This window comes from Bactrocera dorsalis, chromosome 1, assembly GCF_023373825.1.
Source record: "Bactrocera dorsalis isolate Fly_Bdor chromosome 1, ASM2337382v1, whole genome shotgun sequence".
Lineage (NCBI taxonomy): Eukaryota > Metazoa > Arthropoda > Insecta > Diptera > Tephritidae > Bactrocera > Bactrocera dorsalis.
The window spans coordinates 3,108,989-3,131,530 of NC_064303.1; the positions used below are offsets into that span (position 1 = coordinate 3,108,989).

At 35.6% G+C, this 22,542-nt stretch overlaps 1 protein-coding gene across 2 annotated transcripts in view; it reads left to right on the forward strand.

The window, feature by feature from the left end:
* Positions 1 to 293: 293 nt before the first annotated feature.
* LOC105232358 (transmembrane protein 65) overlaps positions 294 to 22,542 on the forward strand; it is a 38,521-nt gene continuing 16,272 nt past the window's right edge. Inside the window, exons 1-2 of one of the 2 annotated variants that reach the window (XM_029552846.2) lie at positions 297 to 582; positions 775 to 1,390. In XM_029552846.2, coding sequence (XP_029408706.2) covers positions 907 to 1,390 — 484 coding nt within the window. In that variant the 5' untranslated portion in view covers positions 297 to 582; positions 775 to 906. Of the gene's footprint in view, positions 1,391 to 22,542 lie in introns of both variants that reach the window. The other variant, XM_011214020.4, reaches the window with a different exon arrangement.

Sequence of the window (22,542 nt, forward strand, 5' to 3'; positions counted from 1 at the left end):
GGTCCAATAGCGACAGTTCCGACGGATAAGCAGCTTCTGGAAGAGAAATGCTCATGTACAAAAATTCAGATCGATAACTCCAAAATTCAGCGATTAGTTCTCGTAAAAAAATTAATAAATGTAAGGAACTAATTTTGTTTTTTTTATTAAAAATATATAATTCTTAAATTTGAATTCAAAAATCATCAATTCACTGCATAAAACAGTCACCCTTTGTTTCACATTCCATCTCATTCCTGGTATTTACATACATACACAAAAATGCAACCGTGTGTGCGAAACAGCTGTTGAGCTTCGAAAGTCACTTCAGCTGAAAATAACTTTTTATTTTTTTTTACATATTTGTTGGACAACAAATTTGAAGTGGTGGGAAAGCGGATAAAAGCGCAACAAACTGGAAAGTTTTTGGTCAAGAAAATTCGCCGAGCTTTTGTGGGCCAACATGCAAAACCAGTAAACACACGGAAACCAGAAGAAGGCCAGTGATAGTCGGTTTTGTTAAAGCGCCGCGTCAACAACGCCAATATTCGGGTGTACAACGAAATTTCGTGCTATTTTTAACTGATTTTGCATTGCTGTTGTGTGAGTGTTGAGGAAATTTTTAGCTGAGTATAAAATTGTTAAGCACAAGCTTCGAATAGTGATACTGTGTTACCTCAACAGAAAAACTCTAGTGGCAGTACCGCGACAAGTGCTTACGTGACGTCATTTACATATGTAGTAACATAGCATAGCTGATACATGAAATTTAATATATGTACATAATTATTACAGAAGCAATATTGTGCGCGCTTTAAACTGTGATTCAGTCGAGCTTTCTTTACAAAGCAAAACAAAAAAATCAAAACAAAAGCGTCAGTGTTCTATTCTTAGTCTTAAATATAAATATTTAATTAAGTTAATAAAATGCAAGCAGATAAATATCAACTGATGCGTTGTGCGCGGACTTGTTTGCGTTTATTCCAACCGCAACAAATACACAAAAACAAACAACAAACACGATTATTAACACAATTGGGAAACCAGCGAAATCAGTTGAATTTAGTTGGTGGTACCACGCTCGCCAACCCTATAGTGAACACCAATTTTACTGCCAGCGCTACCAGCATTGCCGGCATCCTTTTGCAGCAACGTTATCAACATGCCCACCTCCCCCGACTGCAAAGCAATACTCACAAACGCCATAGTAACTTCCGTCAGCCACATACCAATATTTGTACACAAGCTATAACGCCGTTACGCGGCAAATATCCAACCGATACGGCCCATGAGCCTTTGTGTTCGGAACGCGCGCGCGAATTGGTCTACAATTTAAAGGATTCGGAGCGTGAAGCTATAAAGAAAGCGTTAGCGAAGTACGATTCTGATCGCCAACGGGCGGGCTATGAAGGTATGTACGTTCCACGAGCATGATGCCAAATCGTTGTGTGGAAATGATTTGCAGTTGATTGATAAACTGTTTGCAAAGATATTTTATTAACAGTTTTCCTGAATTTTTTTATGTTATATAATTTGCTATTGTTTAAGCTACAACATATTTTAGATTTCGCTTAATTATTTTTCAACATTCAGACATTGCAAATTCATAACATACCATGTACAAACATATGTATAGTATATACAGATGTACATACATATAATATTGTTCGAAGCTCTGAATGACCTATAAACAAATTTATTTATAAACAAAACCAATGCTAACCAAACATTCTTATTTAAGTATACCTCGAACAGGGTATATGGTCATTCTTATTTAAGTATACCTCGAATAGGGTATATGAAATTTGCTATGTAGTTTTCAACACCCAGAAGGAAAGATCGGAGATCTTCTATAAAGAATATACAGGTATCTGATCAGCATTACGATCTGAGTCGATTTAGCTATGTCCGTCCGTCCATCTGTTTGCAAATTGTGAACTTATCACTTAGTTTTTAGTTATACAACATTAATTCAACAAATCTCCGCAGTTGTAATATATTATAACTCTCCTTGCTGCAATAAATTTGAAAGGAGAAATATCAAGTTACTGATGTGTTGTATTAAAATAAATTGTTTCTTACCAAACATAATTCAAAAATAACTGTTTAATATAATTGTGAAAAATATTTTCTAAGATTCAACAAAATTTTCGCAATTGAAGTATAATATAACTCTCCTTGCTGCAATAAATTTGAAAGGAGAAATCCCACAAGCATAAAAAGCAACCGAAAGAATTCTTCCACGGCTTAAGTTAGTTTAAAATGCACGTGATTTACAATACGTGATTGGATTCGGATGTAAGCCGCACAGCCGCTTGGCAACATATGGTTGCTGGCACATCCTATATGTAACAGACATATAAATTTATATACATATGTACATATGTAGGCGAAAGGAAGTGTACATTTGTGTGCTGCATATCCTTCCACGTACGGTAAATAGCGTCAATAGGTTTTTGCGGATACATTCTTCAATTCGAAATGTTATGTGAAATTTAGGTGTTAATTTGTTTGGCTACCAATTTGTGTGCTGCATATTAGAATAAATAGTTACGAGATTTTTATACCGAAGAAAATTGATGGTGTATAAAATGAACACACATAAAAACTTTCTTTGAATATTAAGTAGAGTGAATAAAGATATATATAATTTTATCCCGTTGCTCCAACCATACATAGATATATATACATATGTACATAACATTGTAAACATTTTAAGTTTATATATTGATCTTGTATGTATAAATGTGTGTGTGTTGAACATTTTTATCTTATATACAAGAATTTTGAGAGTTTTAATGAATTTTCAATGTATACACATGACTTTGCGCTTTCTGCTTTACAATAATACTTACAAAGTCGACTTTTTTGCCGTTACCTTTGTAGTTATTTAAAGCATACATATACCGAACTGCCGCCGAAATGATGGATTTATTACAGACATTTCTACTTTATGTGTTTGCAAGCCAGGTGAACAAAGAATTTCTGTATTTTCTTGTTTTGTATACATACATCTGTATGTATGTAGGAATAATAAAAGAAGGCATTTGCAGATGCAATTGTATTCTTACTAGAAATTCTTCAATTACTTAAAGCCATATAAATGTGAGTTTTTTCGGTTGCTTATGCATTTTGTACAGACCTTTATATATACATAAGTGAATATCGGCAACCCGTTTGAAATACTAGAAATTTGTTTCTCTTCACGCGCTGCGGAAATTATTAATACACAAATTTCGGTGTTTTATAAAAATAGCTACAATAGATGGTATGCGTGTACGTACTATGTACAAATGCAGTTACTAGTATGGTATGTGTAGTTCAGATACAAATTTTGTCTTATCTCAAATAATTGTTTGCAAAAATGTATTTTGGTTGGTTTAAACATCTTTGTTCAGTATTGGAAGCGCTAAGAAATCGTATATGCTCAGTGTAGTAACTCAGGGCATACTTTATAAGATCGTGGCAACTTAATATATATACATATGTATGTATGTATGTTCAAAGCACAAAACCAGCTTTGAATCGTTTAGTGGACCTTTTGTTGTATTTTCTGAAACAACTTACCAAAGCAATGTATAGTTTTTACACTATTAGAAAGTAGAAATTTCAACAGAGAAAATGCCGACGGACTTAAAAAAATATATTTTGACGTTAGAATTTTCGATTAAAAATAATTCCTCTTAAAAACTTGGTTATTGAAATTTTCATACAATAAACTGTAAATCAGTAGTTAGTATATCAGCTGTTCAAATATATAACGGTACAGCGGTTAAGTGTGAAGTTGATGGCAAAAGAATTTAATAAGATCGGCTGTTGTCATCAAACTAAATTACATAGTGAACGATCTCATTTTTTGCTTTATATGTATATGTACAGTGTAAGCAATATTTCCTATTTATATACATATGTATGTGTAAACAATAGTTTTCAAACTAGAGCTCGTTTCATATCAGTTTGAAATTTCGACAACTACGGCTTAAATACAAAAATACATACGTACATATGTATGTAGATTATTTTTTGGAGCATATCAACATATGGCACTGTGTACCCATAAACATTTTCAATTTCGCATCATCTGGCAATAATTAACATATATTTAGCATTTTTTGGTCGACTTTTGTGCTAATTTTTTTTTTTTTTTTATTTTTTGTCAATCTGCCGGCGCGATAGTTCGCACGTAGCAACTTTTTTCACCGCGGGGTAGCTCGGGTTTAACTTTTAGTACTGTTTTGTTTGTATTTTTTGCCTCTAATCTCTGTTTAGATTTTACTCGTTGGCAGTAAATGTTTTTTTACTCAAATTTTGAGTGTAAATAAACCGTAAATCTCTGGAGATTGTAAAAGTGTTCGTAAATTAGTCATGCTCTGCGGCAGTCCAAAGATCCACGTGCTGCCTGCTGCAGCATGAAGCCACTCAGTGACGCTAGTTGTTATCAGCAGGCGAGTGTCTGCTCATAAATGAAGTATGTATGTGTGTTTTATTTTTATTATTATCTCTAGTTCGGGAATATCGGGTCTCAGCAGGCAGCGATACGCTTCAGATAATTTTTTTTCAAACATTTTAAATTATTATCAGCCCTTACTAGAAATATTTATGCTCACATATATTTCATTTACTTATTTTTTATTTGCTTTGTTGCTTTGCTCTCATTTAAACATTTATGTTGTATGCCCTACAACCTTATTGACATTTCGCACCTCAGTAAACTAATCAGTAGACTTAAACGATAATGTAGCGCTAAAACCTTATTGCTGCCACTTGACAATCGCTTAAGCTAATTTTTTTGTTGTTATTTGTGGTGTATAAATCCATACGTACACACATACATACATATGTATGTACCATACGTCCCATCAATGTTTTGGCGACTCCCTCAGTTTGTTTCCTATTACATTGTTGTACACCTTTTTCTCCTTTTCCTTTACATTTGCTTTTACACGTATATAAATTGCCACTTTGTTTGTCCTAGTTTTATTTCTTTTATATTTCTTTCGTGTTTGTGTGTTTGTGTATACCATTTAAGGTCAAGTTCTTTGCCTTCCAACATTACTTTGGCTTGTTGGCTATATAAAGTTTCAACATTTCTCTTTAAACGTCAAAAGAAGCTGCCGCAAATGTCAATCGATTATTGGCAGCAGGCAATTGATATTGCTTCGTCGCTAAAAATCCTAACTGTCACAAGTTTCTTAACTTATCGTAAATATTGCAAACTTATTTCGCACGTTTTGACGAACAGTTTATTGAATATTAGTTTTGGTTGAAGCGATATTAGCTTGACTGCGTGTTTGTACAAGTTGCGTCTACTGGCAAATAAAGCAAAATTCTCCAAAAAAAAAAAATATATATATCGTAAGTTCTGTGAGTTGTAGAAATAGGAATATATTATTAAAAAGAGGTCATTTTGAAGTTTTTTTCACTGAAATAAATTTGAGGCGGATAATTCAATTTTTTTTATGATATTAAGTAAATTCACCTTAGTACTCGAAAACTATACAATTTTTAGCTAAAGTACCATGTGATCAAATTTGACCCAGACTGACCTATTTTTTCTAGTTTGTTACGACCTTTTTTAATATTTGTGTGAGGTTTTATTTCCATAAGTCACTTAGTGTGTGTTTAATCTGGCCATGTGAACAAATTTGACCCGGACTAGCCTATTTTTTCTAGATTGGTACTACATTTCTTAATATTTGCTTGAAGTTTGATCACCGTATATCAATTAGTCTGTGTCTTTATACGACGCAAAATGTTAATTTGGCCATTTTTACCACTGAAGTGAAGTCATCGAAAACTTGGCCAAAGCGAGTCGTCCATCCATCTATTTTAATGCCGATAACTTAGAAAAAGAGTTAAAGTAACAGTGCTTGAGAATCGTATCATGTGCTGCAGAGATATAAAAAACAATTTCAAATATTTCACGGTTCGACTAAACACATTTTGGTTAATGTTTTGGGTATGAAGCGTGTCAATGTTAGACGACTCGAACAAAAGATCTGAATGCTGCCATCAGACTCTGTCATAATTGTGAATAACTCTGAGTCCGCTATTTAGAGAAAGTACTTGGCAAGAGCGTTTCTATGTAAAAAGGTGAATTTTTGCTTTTTTAATAATTTGAAGATCAACAGAACAAACATAAAAACTCAATTGTAGTTTTTAAGTACTTACTTCATCAGCAAGCATTTTGCTAACAGTTTAAAATCTTAAAATAGTTTCAAAGGCAAAAGCTGCTGCTATAAGTCTCACACTGAACTTAACGACGAACTTTTCTGTTGAAACTTCTCCTATCAAATAGTGACACACTTCTTATGGTGCCCTATCTTCGAGACACTTGATACATTTTGCACTTAATAACTTATGTACGTATGTATGTGAGTCTTTATGTACTTATATATATGTACATATATGTGTATGTGTAGCGTGTCAGCACTTGAAAGTTATAAACGCAACGCGCTTAGTTTGTCCATAGATAACTTTTGTTTGTCTTTTCGTATGTACTTTCATTGCTTATCTGCTTCTCTAGTTCTCTTTGCCCCTACAATTGCATCAGATAAGCCGGCAAACTGTTGTTAAACTATAAGTTAAACACTAAAACTTTATATTTACTTGCTGTTAAGCTCTTTTAATTGAAGTAACTTTCGCTGGAAATTCAAACTGATTTATCAATTTGTAAAACATTGTTGATAGAAGTGATTTTGTGCAATATTTGCGAAGTAAAAATTTAATTAAGCAACAAATTAAAAATAGATTAAATATTTCTTGAACTTTAAAAGAAAATTAAAGTAATTTTTTTCTATTAAAAATTTGGATCTCTTTCCGTTATTAGGCCAAATAAAGGTAAAAAAATATTTTTTTTAATTTTAAAATTTTTTTTATTTTTTAATTAGAATTTTAAAAGTTTAGTTAACCTCAAATTTCGTGAAAGAAATAACACTATTTGTAAAAGACACAAGTAAAAAACCAAAAATTCTTTATTTAAATACTTCACTAAATTTTGAGATTGTGTGAAAAATGTGATCAGGCAAAAGTTGTAGATCTTTTTATTACCTCCAACTTTGTCATTTACGTTTTCTTCATAAAAATTGTGGCTTTTCCGGAAATCGAGATAAAAACTCAAGCACTACCACTACCACTTCCCGACTTCAGATCAACCGTAAATTTTTATACAGTTGTCCGATATTTTATCGAAATTAAATAAGTGAATAATCGGTTGTATGTGAGATAAGGCCGGTCCGATCTGGCCGTTTCCGACAAATGATTAATAGAATGTCAAAATGCATCAATGCATTGAATTTCATTCAGATATCTCAAAAACTGACGCAGAATTTTTTATACTCCCGAAAAGTTAAACTTCACTAATGTAAACATATTTCTATCTTATATGTATTACATATATATTTTACTTCCATAAAGCAAAGTAATTAAAGTCGCCCAAGCGTAGGCCCAAAGTGCTTGCGTGCTGTAAAACTATAGACGGACACAGACGGACACATAGCTTGCAAAAACGTACATTCTTGCTTCAGAGTCATCAATTTAATCTATTGCACGTGATACGAGTGACAATCGCAAAGTGATTAATAGTGGCACCTGGTGGCATTTAAATACAAAAGAAAAAAATAACAAAATTGTTGGTAAACACAAATCAAGTGCAAAAGAACTTTGGCTCTTGTTTTTGTTATTGCATTTTTTGTGAAAATTAATAGAGGTGAGAAGGCAAATTACTAGAGGCACAAAAACACCAGCAAATTTGTAAGCAATGTGAGGAGGCATCAAAATCCTTCCGCTCTACCTGCCTCTCACGCTCACACATTCCTATCGCTTGTAGTGGTTATCGTAACGTTAGTACTTTTTCAGTATATTTTAAGCTTGAGTGAATTAACTTTTCATGCATTTCACCGCACATTCATTTAATCCGATACAAGCTCAAGTCGTAGAACGGTATAGACGAGCCGACGTCGAGCACGTCGGGCAAAAAACATTCAACTTTGAGTAAGGCAACTTTTAGTGCTTAAACCACACATCAACGAACAATTATTTGAGTACATGTATAGACTCCGCTCTACTTGCCTACTTGCAGGGTATACTAGCATACTCGTGCGCACAACCTACCGCAAATAACTGCATTCTCTACTGTCTGCTTGGCAGCGTTATATATACGTACATATGTATATATACTTGCCTGCCTTGTACTCTCGTTGTTGGTTATGGCTTGTGTAAATATTTGGTTAGCCAGCTCCACACATTGCCTTATTCATAAGCTGGCTGGGTGTTCCAGCGTAGGTTGGTTCTCATTGAGTTTGTAAGGGCGTGAATACTTTTGCGGATGCCGCTGCTATTCAATTCAATGCTGAGTGTATCAGCTCTTCATGTGTAGATAAATAGGCATTCACCATACAGCTAATATGTATAACTTGTTGCTCGTGAAGTGTTCATCCTGACTGTGTCCTACACTCAATTGTCATGCAAATTCGCTTTCAACATTTGACTTGTGGAAAATTTGCGTATCGCTCATGTGCCGTTAGGTCTGAGGCATTTGTGATAAGCATTTTGAATTGAACATTGTTTTAGGGTGTGAAAATTTGTGGTTTCGACGACAATAATTTGTAGGTAACGGAAATTTGGAGTACACAAATGGAAAATAGTTGCCGAAAATATCGAATAAAAAGTAATTTCTGTTAAATTGTTTACAGTTTTTATACTCTTGGAGCAATTTGCTACAGAGTGTTGTAGTTTTGTTCACCTAACGGTTGCACGTATCATCTAAAACTAATCGAGATGGATATAGGGTTATATATACAATATATAAATAATCAGGATGACGAGAAAGTTGAAATCCGGTTGACTGTCTGTCTGTTCGTCCGTCTGTGCACGTTGTAACTTCAGTAAAAATTGAGATATCTCGATGAAACTTGCTATATGGGGTCCCTAGTACAACAAAAATTACGAATTCGTAGATGAGCTTAATCGGACCACTGCCACGCCCACAAATCACCATTAACATCATTAAAAACATATAAAGTGCCACAACTAAGCACTAAATTATGATATAAAGTTGTAACTTGGTACAGAGGATCGCAGGAGCAAGGGGCAGTTGTGAGCAAAATTTTTTTTAATTTTTATTTTAATGTACAGATCTCCTAGATATAAAGATTTTCGAACTTCCAAGTGACTTTATGCTGGATATTCGTCCAATATTTGAGTTATTTCAATGAAAATTACAGAAAACTTTTTATTTATAACGGTATATCATTGTGCCTAAAATAGATAAAATTGGGCAAAAATTTGTCCTTCGGGTAGGCATAACTATTACCAGATTTTTCGAACATCCGGCTGACTTTGCTTATGATTGGTGATTGTATGTGAGGTACCTTACTGAGACCCAGGGAACTCTTTTTTTAGTATGTCGCATGGTAATAGTTAATAGAGAAAATCTTGTCGATATCCCATTCAGTCTGTCTCGATTATCGGAACTTAGAATATTAGAAAAGACTAATTCACTCACCGGTGAAGTAGACGATGCTGAAAAGATACAAAAATGGTGTATTAAATTTAGCATAAATAAATAATAAATAGTATTTTTATAGTTTAAACTACACTACTTAAGAAATCTGAAGAAAAAATTTGCGACTGATGTGCTAGGACTGTGGGATATTTGAGGCCGATTACGACTTTGAGTTGATGCTGATGGTGGTGGTTTGACCCTTAAGCCCCTTGATTAAAACACAAAAAATCCTACGTGTTAGGGAATTTGACTATAATTTTCGATTTTAACAACCAAAAATTAGCAAGGAACTGCCTCTAACGTCACAGTCACAAAATTATTACAATATTTTACGAAAACGATTAAAAAATAGTACTCTTAACAATTAATTTATTATTCTTTTTCGAAAAATTTTGAAATGAACAAACTTACAATACAAATTAGTTTTGCAACACTAAGTTTTGTAACTATTTAGCATACTTTTTTGCGCTCAAAATTCATGTCTTTTAGCGTTCGCATTGCAAGTTGCACATCAAAACTGCTTTTCGCAAACTAAATTTTGAGTTTTGCAAAAAAAAAAAAAAAATGTTGCCAAACTGACTCCAAATGGAATTTAAAAAGTTTTTATTTGCAAATCCGGTTTGCGCAACTTTGTTCCCGTGCAGACCGCAGCAGCTGCGATTTCCGCCACCAAAAAGCACGAGTTGCGACTGTTGTTCCAAGCAATTTTCAGTAAAATTTCACACTTGAATAGATAAGAGCACGCGCTGCCAAATGCAGGTAATCAGCGCTCTCTACGTGCGTCATTTAAATAGTCATTAATTAGCGCAGCACGCTGAGCAGCAACGCCATTAGCATATATTGGTCTGCTGCTGTTTCTGCGCTTTTCCACTTGGTTTGCTATTAGAGCAGCTGTTGTGGAACTAGTGTAGCGTGTTTAAGCGCAATTTCCGTTTCCGTTAATAGTTTAGTAGCATTTGTTAGCGCTCCTGTGGTAGTTGGTAACTTTTGCGAATTTGCATAAAGCAAGAGGAATTCTCTCGTAGTGCATTAGTTATTATCACGTGCTTTCTTTCAGTTCCTACAATTATTTTTGCACATTTTCCTCTCTCTCTACTAATTGGAAAAATTCAAATTCTTGCCACTTTCTCATCCACCATTTCTAGGGCGCATATTCGTGTCTCCGCGTCTTCGCTACATTAAGCGCGACAATGTTGCAGTCACATCTTCGTGAAAATGTTAACGGTTCTTACTTAGTAAATAAATTCTTTTAAAACTTGTGTATTCATTTTCGTATTCGGACTTGCTATTCAACACGCTTCGCTTTTATTGCTGTGCAATTTTTAGTTGCTCGTTAGGGAAATTTTAAGCTGCTCGTACTTGGAAAAATGCTGGTCAGTTAGCAGTTTGCGAGAATTGTCACAGTTCTCTAATGTTTCATCAATATTTAAGTCCACGTGTAGCTCGCAGTGAAGAAATTATAGCAGCCGTAGCTGAGAGTGTACACGAAGATCGCCAAGAGTCGATTTAGTGCCGTTCGTAGCAACTCGGACTGACGTATGGTACGACTTGGCGCATTTCACGCCGAGATCTTAAATTGAAAGCATATAAAATACAGCATTTCGGCCGGAATAGCCCGAATTTCTTCGGAAATGTTGTCTTCCAAAGCTGGAATAGTTGCTGGCTTATTTCTGTAGACTTTAGACTTGACGTAGTCCCACAAAAAATAGTCTAAAGGCGTTAAATCGCATGATCTTGGTGGCCAACTTACGGGTCCATTTCTTGAGATGAATTGTTGTCCGAAGTTTTCCCTCAAAATGGCCATAGAATCGCGAGCTGTGTGGCATGTAGCGCCATCTTGTTGAAACCACATGTCAACCAAGTTCAGTTCTTCCATTTTTGGCAACAAAAAGTTTGTTAGCATCGAACGATAGCGATCGCCATTCACCGTAACGTTGCGTCCAACAGCATCTTTGAAAAAATACGGTCCAATGATTCCACCAGCGTACAAACCACACCAAACAGTGCATTTTTCGGGATGCATGGGCAGTTCTTGAACGGCTTCTGGTTGCTCTTCACCCCAAATGCGGCAATTTTGCTTATTTACGTAGCCATTCAACCAGAAATGAGCCTCATCGCTGAACAAAATTTGTCGATAAACACATTTCGAACCGAACACTGATTTTGGTAATAAAATTCAATGATTTGCAAGCGTTGCTCGTTAGTAAGTCTATTCATGATGAAATGTCAAAGCATACTGAGCATCTTTCTCTTTGACACCATGTCTGAAATCCCACGTGATCTGTCAAATACTAATGCATGAAAATCCTAACCTCAAAAAAATCACCCGTTATTTAAGTATCTAAATAACGGGTGATCCAAGTGGAGTTACTTTTTCTATAGCCCTTTTTGACAGATCGCGCGTGGGTCGTTTCAAGTTGTCATATTATTTTTGATTTCGGTGAGAACGTAACCTCCACTAGCGACCTTGACTATACTATGTAGCTGCTATATAAACTCACCGATCAAAATGGAGATAGAAACGTTGTTGTTGTAGCGGTTGATTGCTCCCCACTTAGATGGCGGTAAGGTTTAAATGTTTATTGATCTGAATTTCGCTGGACAAATGTTCCATGTCGTCGACGTATTTAAGGAAAGTTCAAGTAGACGATTGCAGGAAAAACAACGATAGGTCCCACTCACATGGTGGTTTTTGTTTAGGCCACGGGCTAGCCGGGCGTATGGCGCCTAGTGCTGTGTCCGTAAAAGCGGAAGCCATTGTGTGCGAGACTCAGGTGGTGAGTGATCGTCGGTAGTAGCAACAACAAAAAAGCTAGAGAACTTTTTATACTTTTTATGTTATAAGAAATGCATCTATGAAGCTTCAGTACAGGAGAATTTAACGTTTTTTCTTGTTATTGGTTAATATTTGTAATCAAAATCAATGGAAAAACATATTAACAATATACGGGATTCCAATAATGCATCTTAAAATTGTAGTTCTGAAGTTAAAAGCCTGTAAAGCTAAGGATTTAGCTGCTCTTGAGTGTACGAGTATAATTGTCTTCTCTCCATCACTCACTACCTCAGTCAACCCTCCATTCCGAAAACTATAGCAACACAATAACTAAATTTAATCCACATCTCTACAAATGCTGCTCATATTCATCTAGTCACAACAGCAAGCATTTCGGAAAATGCAAAGCAGTTAAACGGATATTCATACATATATTCTGCGTAGGTGACTAGCGTATCTATGGTCCTGGCAGTCATGAGTAAACACAAAGAGGTTAGTGTGCTTTTAGCGTAAAATCAACTTCATTGTGCCAACTCAAATGTCAGATATGCTCTAGTATTCAGTATATGTGTACATAAATCAGTTTTAGATACATATGTACATATGTTAAGTCGAGCACATGTGTCTGCGTTTGGCCACGTGTGCAATGTGTACATAAAGAGGAGCAAGTGAGGCTATGAGGCAAATTAATTGTTTAGCTAACTAAGTTGACCAGATGTGTAAACAAGTGCATAGAAAAGCTAAACCGTTTATTAACTTGTATTTGAATATGCCAGTTGTGTTCTCGTACGTGGTTCAGGGACACGGAAATTACTACATATTTTTTATAATGAAAATTAAGCGGTAAAAGTACAACGTTGTTAAATATTAAAAATAGCGGACAGGAGATTACAATCATCACAAATTTTACTTTTTCTTTTCGAAAGTCGTCATACTCAATTCATAATTACATGATTACAATAACATAGTAAGTATAAAATAATAATCGCCTAAATGTAGGCAATGTTTTAGATTATAAAATCGTTATATAAGTAAGCACTTAATATTGGGTGTCATTTTTGCCAAAAATATTTTCAATTTTCGTCAAATTTCAAAGCTCTTAAGCCATCATGTAATTCGCCTTTTGCCGTACTTGTTTATATTTCGTAAATTCTATGTTGTGTAAATGTTTAATGAATAGCCAAATGACTATTTACTTAGGGGGAAATATCATATAAATTTGAAAGCTGTAACATCTGTTTCATTAGAGACGTTTAAATCAATTATTTACCGTTGTAATTCCCTTGTTTATTGCATGTATTAAAGCGTAGCCTTCAGCTTGTTATGTTATGTAAGCAAGACAATACATATAATCAACATTTCATTAATAGCTTACTATGACAGATACTATTGGGATATTTAAGCCGCATCTCATTTCCGTATTTGAATTGAGTAGTAGTCATTTTGAAGTAATGTTATTGATGTGTAGGTAGAGTTAAGTTAGATGATATTTTACTCTTATTGATCCATATTTGCTCGTTTTTGGGGATTTGTAACACTCTGTTCTCAAGCCATGCGTCTTTAAAGTACGAGTAAATGCATTCAGTGGTCCTATTCTGTAACTCGATTCCAAAAAAATAACTCAAATTCGAATTTATATTATATTCTGTAACTCGATTTTCGCATTTTCAATCCTATTTTCGAATAAAATATTGTTTAGCATTTGAGTTGTAGAAAGCAAAAAGGAAAATTTTACGTATTTATTCTGGCACAGGGTGGCACAACGTTGGCATAACTATAAGGTAGATCCGAATTTTGAATAGAATACGTTTTAGACTCGAGATACAGAATAGGGCACCAGAACAATTTTCATTCTTGCAAAATTTAAATCCTTCAACTAATTTTATTTTATACATGGTTAGAATATCTTAATTTTTTCTGCTAAATACAAATTTCGTAAGATATTTTCGGTGAGGATGTAGAGTTTGAAGGTCAAGGATTGCACGCTTAGAACTGCGAAACCGCCTGGGTGTTGCTAAACATCAAGAAGATGGACTTATGGTATATTTTTCCATTAAGGAGAAAAAAATTGGTCAAAAATCGTTTTGTTGTTGTTTTTTTGTTTGTTTTTTGTTCTACTTCTTTATTGACGGCTTACGAGGTTATAGCCAATGTTACAGAGCGCCAGTCGTTCTTCCTCCTCGCTGTTTGGCCTCAATTCGAGACTACAAGCACAGCCAGGTCCTTCTCCACCTGGTTGTTCCAACGGAGTGGAGGTCTTCCTCTTTCTCTGCTTCCCCCGGCGGGTACTGCGTTGAATGCTTTCAGAGCTGGAGTGTTTTCATCCACTCGGACGACATGACCTAGCCAGTGTAGCCGCTGTCTCTTAATTCGCTGAACTATGTCAATGTCATCGTATAGCTCGCATAGCCCATCATTCTCTCCACTGCGGTATTCGCCGTTGCTAATGAGCAAAGGACCATACATTTTCCGTAAACTCTTTCTCTCGAAAACTCGTAACGTAAAATCATTAAATGTTGTCATCGTCCATGCCTCTGTGCCATATAATTTGCGATCGAAGGGCTCGGAGTGGTCCTCAGTTTACACAGCCGTATAAGTTTTACGGGGATACCAAATTCAGACATCGCGGTATAAAGACAGCTCCTTTTCATACTTCAAAGCAGCTTTGAAATCGACGAAGAGATGGTATGTGCCGATCCTTTTTCTCGGGTCTTTTCCAAGATAAGGCGCAAGGTGAATATCTGGTTAGTTTTTGATTTACCAGGTCTAAAGCCACATTGCTAAGGTCCAATCAGTTTGTTGACGGTAGGCTTTAATTCTTCACACGATACGCTCGATAGAACCTTATATGCGATGTTGAGGAGGCTTATCCCACGGTAATTGGCGCAGATCGTGGGGTCTCCCTTTATGTGGATTGGGCAGAACACGCTTAAATTCCAATCGTCAGGCATGCTTTCGTTCGACTATATTTTCTATACTGCGCTTATCAGAACTTCTCATCCGGCTTATGTTGTTGTAGCTCTTATCTAGCATATCCAAGCATTCTCAAAAGCTGCTGATATCGAGAGATTGCTTTATTTTGGTGTGAATTTGTTTGCAAGCAATGTCATACCATTTGATATAGCAACTTTTGTATATGTTTTTTTTTTTACAGATATTTGATTAAACTTGCTTCCGAATGACGTATGCATACGGAATATATAAAGTCCTCTTACATATAACCATATATGTAGGTAAAACTTTACAGCTGTGTCAAAATCACAATAAATTGGCATGCAAATCCTTTGATACACAGCATGCACGGCCAGACAGATTGTCAACATTGACAGCGTCGACATTTGACAGACGTCAGGCGCAGTAAAGGCTTTATATAAGCCTACAAGTGTACAAATATTTAACAACACGAACGAATACAGACAAAAATGCACATAATAACAACGCGCGCTTAATCTCAGCCGGGAGTCAATTGATTGATGCGCTAACGGCGCTAAATAAAAAAATCTTTACGACAGTAAAAAATTAGTGAAATTAAATAATAATTGAATAAAAAGCAGTAAAAAACCATTTGACAGATTTTATAACATTTAAAGTATTAAACACAAGTTTTTACTTTTCTGTCATTTTTAAACGCAAAACAAATGGGTTAATAAGCACTTTACAATGAAATATTTATGCAGCACAGTTCAATTAAAATTCTATAAAACATCGCTCAATATAAATCAACACTGCGTTTTTTACACTATTTATTTTCACTTCCGTTTCCGGTTAAACATTTGTGCGAGCATACTACATTTATTTATTTGTTTTTTTTTTTTCTACTCATTCACTCACGTATTCACTTACCGCTTCGTTGGGTTTTCCATTTGTTTGGTCGCATTGACAAATTCTTGTAAATTTTTCCCAAAGGACTCCAACAACAACTGCACATACAAACTGAGTTCAGATTCTATTTGGCAAAATGGTAAAAAGCGCCCAATGTCGACACACACACATACTCGTACATACACAAACATTTGTTCACGCAGCGACACCGTGTGTATTCGGCAAATTTGCACTTGTGTGCACGCATGTAAACAGAAAAAGCAGTTAAAAATGGCATTTACTTTTACACATGTTTCACGCCACCACACCTACACACACACACACGCCTGCAATCATTCATCCAAGTGTACCCTTTCACAATAGCAAAGTATTTTTGTTGTTGCGTACACCTGCTTCCTCGTGTCAATGATGGAATTCTTTTCAAACGCGCATGCAAACGCTTGTGCGGGCGTGTGTGTGCCAACAACGATTACAGAACACTCAACGACGCGTTTTGTGAGAGTGTAACCGACACTCGGCAGGATTTATTGTCAGAGAAAAGCGTTTGGCAGGTTGGGTGGATAGATAAGTACAAATAGATTACTGTCATCTGCGGTGATATTTTAAAAATCCAATTAAACTTTTATTATATTCATATTTGAATTCAATTTTCGCATACGGATATAAGCTTATTTATATTTATTATACAATATAAACAGAAACAAATATATTTGTACACTATATTCACACTAGAGCTTGGGAGACACCAGTCGCCTTGTTTCGACGCACTTCATAAACAATTTGTTCAGATCCTTGGGTGCAGCGTACATTGTAACAAAAAAGTACCCGTAAACGGTAAATAAAACGTAAAATATTTAATTATTCATCAATATTTAGTTTGTCGCCTTTAAAATAATCCCCACCAGAGCACACTTTTCATAAACACTTTTTGGAATGGCCTTCAGCTCCTTCAGCGAACCTTTGTTTTATCTCTTCGGTCGATTGAAAAAGGGTTCCACGAGCGCAAATTTCAGTTTGGGGAACAATATAAAGTCACATCTAATCACCAAATCTGGTTAATACGGAATTGATTGATGGTATTCATTGCGTTTTCTTTTACTATAGGAGTCGAGCAAGAACGCGTTTTATACCCAAAAATATCCACCAAAAAAATTCGAACGAACTTTTTGAGAGATGTCGAGCGCTCTTGACATCTCTCTAACACTTGCCTGACCATTTTCCAACACCATGTTCTTCACTTTTTTAATATTTTCATCGGTTGAAGAGGCCGAAGGTCGTCCAGAACTAGGCATGTCTTCAACGATCGCTCGACCGTCTTTGAAGACTTTGTACTACTCGTAGGCTTGTGTTTTTGATAAAACTGAATCACCGTAAGAAATGTGAACGATTAAGGAGAGCAAATTGTATCTCAAAGGCCTGTGTAAAATTTCATGAAGATCGCGTAGTTCCCGAGAAATCTTGACAAAACACAGTTTTGAGAGAAAAACGCGTTTAAAGACGACATACTTAGCCTAGCTAGCCTCGAGCCCACATCTCTGAACTTATTACTCGAATCAACTTCAAATCAAATTTATGACAATATTCTAGAAGTGTTGAAGAATTTAGTAAGACAATAAAAAAAATTCGATTCGATTGCCATGTAAGCCCTTAAGTGCCTGATCTGGTTCAAATGTGTTCTGATTTTTTATTGTTATACAGATATTTTAGAGAAAAAATAATATGGCGACGTTAAATCTCATGATATTAGCGGCCATTTGACTGTATCTTTTCTCGAAATTAACGAGTGGCCAAACTTTATACGAAAATGTTCACGGGTGGACGAGAAACAAGAGGCGGCGTAACGTCTTGTTAGAACTAGAGATTGATCTCGTCGTTTTCATCGAACTCCAGGAAAAAAATTCGGTCAAGATTGTATTATTTCGAACGAATTAAGGCCCAATGATGCCGGCATACCTTAATTCTCACCAAACGGTCAAACTACAACGATGCAATGCGTTTCCGAAACCACACAAAGATTTGATTAACCCAATAGCGACAATTTTGATGTTGATAGAGCCATTAAGACAGATATGGGTATATTATGAGAAGATGATTTTACTGTAAAAAAAAAAACCGTAGTCACCGGGAATTTCCAATGTTTTACCAAAGTGAAATGTGATATGATGGAATGGCCAAATTTGACACGAATCATGACCAATAAGAGCTTTCAAAATCAGTCATTCCTATTGTTAGACGCAGTAGTTTTCAGCAGCTCGAAGACACAGGAACAAATCGATAGCTCAAGATAAGACCGATTATTAAGATTCCACTCCTGAGATTAAAAACTTACTGAGTTGAGTTAAACCAAGAAACTCCTTTCTTATTGCAAACTCTACCAAGAAAAGAGAATGAGAAAGACTTAAATTCGAAATTAATCTTCACCACACCAGGCAAGAAAGTAAAAACACTAGGACAATTTGTAATGAATTTGAGTCACCCTTCAAACAAATTCACCCAACTTTCCTCCAGAGCCAGTTTAAATTTTACTTTGTATACAAATATTGGGGTTAAAGTGCAAAAATCAATAACGTTTGGTAATTGAGGCGCATAAAAATAGAATAATAGGGGTAAGAACAAGCACGTTTCAAGTTTATTTGCAGCACTTAAGTGTTTAAATATTCATTAAATTAATACTCCTCTCTTTAAATAAAATAACAACAACCATTACAACACCACAATCTCCCCAATTATTGCTCTAGTGAGGGGTTAGCTCCAACAAGGGACCTTCTGAAGTGAAATTTTATTTGCCGCATAAAGTCCTAGCCACCAAACATGCCAGTCAACAATAACTGTAAACACATTTGTATGTAAATTTAATACTTCATAATGTAACAACACACCAAGGAGTGTTTTGTCAGGTGTTTGCTTACTTATGTACACTTTTGAGAGGAGCGCGTATAAGTTATCATGGAAATGAAAGCAAAACGTCAGTATACCCTAATTTGGCAGCAGTGAAAAAGACAAAGGAGTGATGCACGTCATTCATGCTTTAAGACATTAAAATTTGCTTTACGACAGAAGTTGGCAGAACTGCGAGTGCCGCACGTTTTGGCGAAACAAAAAATTGGTCGTGAAAATAAAGAAAGCATAGAATGAGCAGAGTCAGCGCACACGATCTTAAATAAAGTCACGCAATTTTTTAACAAGCAGAAGAGCTTAATTTCACTCAGCTGGAAGTCGAAACGTTGGACCGCAGACTAGAGAGGGTGACAGCTTTTCCGCTTGCTGTCTTAATAACGGTACTTGCAACTTGACTTGCGAAACCGCAAATGAAATATGAAACACTGGCAGTGAAACAGCAACACCCAAGCTTGGAGTGCGCGCAAAGAAAATATTACACAAAGCAAATTTAAATGAAGGAAATGAGCGAGGCGAAAAGCAAATAAAAAAAGTGCGCACAAAGTTCAAACACAAATAAAATTACATTACGTAAGATGAGAATGGAAAAGCGCGTGGCTGTGAAAAGCAAAATCAGAAATAAAGTGAAAAGTTTGAAATGAAAATACGTCTCCCACAACAAAGGAGCTATAAAATTTTGTAAAACTTACCATTTGCTTTAAAATAAGGGAGCTCAAGAAAGCAACAGCGACTTATATGCAAACAAGAATACCTTAATAAGCAGAATGGCCTTACTGATGAATTTTCACCCCCGCTCTCCTCATAAACGCACGCAATCAAACACTGCTGTGTCCTTACGTGTAAGGCAATCAGTGCTTCATTGCGTTAATAAATTCATAAAAACATATGTGTGTGGTCATGTGGGGTATATATGAGGGCTCTCTGTTGTCTGACACTTAAATTTTTATGTCTTCATTACTTCACTTACGCACTACAATTTTAGTATTTGTACTGTTGTGCAGATTTTACGGTACATTTAACCTTGCTGTACATTTTGACAGTTTCCACATTCTCACTTCGTGCCTTTCCTTTCATTCGACGCTTAATAGTTTCCATTCGGTTCATATATGTATTTGATTGTAATCAAAATTTATGTGAAGGGTTTAGAGTTTGATTGCCTTATGAGAGTTCAATAAAACATTAACATTGAAGAAATTATTTAAGAATATATATTGTTGCAAATAAATGCTTCTTTGTTAACTCTTTAGATATTCTTTATTAAAAACCCTCAAGGATTTTAAGCAGAGTTTTTTACTATGCCTTTTATATTTCGTGATTTGGCAACCCTAGTGTTGCAATCTGGCAGCTCACAAAGTTTTCGTAAAGTTTGACATTTTTGATGTTCTGAATACTCAAAACGTTTTGACATACGAGCGCTATTTGTGTATTTCACAGTGACTTAAAATATTCATCTCGACCAAAAAATGGAATTAAATCGTATTTGAAGCTCTTGCAACATTAGCTGACTATTATAGCATGTTTTTAACCATTAGCTCAGCGAAAACATACAGTGACTTAAAATATTCATCTCGACCAAAATGGAATTAAATCGTATTTGAAGCTCTTCTCGCATAACCTTTCTATTATAGTATTTTTTTTAACACAACGAAAATGAAAGGTGCAGTGTTGATCTGAAAATTTCCAAAAAAAAATTCAATTGATCGATCAACAACATTATTATCAAATAAATCCATTACTTTTTCATTTAATGGCTTTAGTACACTGTACCTCGCCTTTTATATGTGCGTACGGGTTACGATATATGGCGTTAGAAAGATGAGTTTTCGTAAAAAAGTTCTTAGGCAAATTGTGTGATCGCCTGACGCGTAAAAGGCGGACACCGATGGATTGCCCAGGTACAAAGCATTGCATAAAAAGTCGTTTGAAACTATTTAAATAAGTTTGGTGGGGAGCTGCTCCACTTTGGCTATACTCTTAGGTCGGACCTGTACTGTCCACAATACTACTGCCTGAAGTAAAGATATCCAGCTTCGACCAAGAGGAGTTCTGCATCATATGAACAGGCGACAGTGACTCGCCAGAAGCTCTAATAGTTTTGGACCAACAACCAAGACTTGGCGAATGGGTTTGCTGGTGTAATTCCTAATATGATAAAGATAAGCTTTAACTACATGGAGCTGCAGACAAGTCTTATATTGCCATCAAAACACTTTAATCTTGAGCTAAGTTTTCCATATTCATCTATGAAAATTGAAAGTGGATCCCGGTCAATGCCTACTACTCATCTCACTACAACTTCATCACAGCAAGACTAGCAACTAGATCGACAACAACCAGTATCCCCTTTAAATTTTTCGATTTTTACCTGTAAAATGAGCTAATTTCAGCATTTTTACCGACAAATCTTTATAGCCCTAGCTCGGAGGAGGACAGAGTAATCTATAAAACTAAAAAGCTTTTCAGCAATTTCTTCAACTTGCTCAACTACGTTGTTCAACAGGTTGTCCGCCTTCATCTTACAGCCTTACAACATTCGCAAAGTGCTAATAGCCTGAGGCTATGTGATTCAGAATTAATTTTCTTTCACTTAAGTATCTACAAACATATAAATTTTCTAATTGCGAGCGCGGCAGTGTAGCACGAGCGCAAGGAGCAACATTTCGACAGCTGCTCGACTGTTCGCTGCCCTGCTTGACGTTTGCAAATGTCATTATTGCGCAGCACTTGTCCTTATTAAATTTTATTCGCCACTTCCTCTTTCACTGACAACTGCTAATGACTGCTTATTACTGTCGATGAGCAAGAGAAAGCTAGAGGGAATTCGAGTGAAGCAAACACTTTTAGCTATTCGGAATTTCTACAGAAAGGCAACCTTGCCATTCACTTTTTAGTTAGCTCTACAAATAGTGTATTTTGCGTAGCTTCTTCTGCCAGCATATCGATAATTTTATTACGAGCCACTAAGTGCCACGCTCCATTTTATTTTATATTTTTTTATTTCTTGGATGACGTGAATAAAAGTGGGAAACTCTCTGAAAAAACTCAATAACTAAGTTCTTACACTTTTTTTGCTGTTATTTTTATACCCCTGGCAGGTTATATTAAGTTTGCCACCAAGCTTATGTTACAAGAAAGAAGGAAACGTCAAAGATCCCAGAAAGTATATACAGTGAAATATCTCATAACCGGACACCCACAGTGTTCTTTCGGCTAAGGGACCTGTTCATATAAGAAAGCGTTCGTATAATAATAATCCAATTCATGGAACTGTCAGTAATAGAATCTTTCATTGTATATAAATGCTCAGCGTGATGAGCCGAGTCGCTTTAACCAAGTTCATCGGCCTATATAGGCGAATTGGTGCCTCGGTTTTTGAGATATCGATCTGAAATTTTGCATGTGTCCTTTTCTCCACAAGAAACTGCTTTGTTGTCGATACCGCCGGCATCAGATCACTATAGCATATAGCTCCCATACAAACTGAATGATCAATATAAAGTCCTTGTATGGAAAACTTTATAACTTGACAAGATATCTTCACGAAATTCGGCATGGATTATTG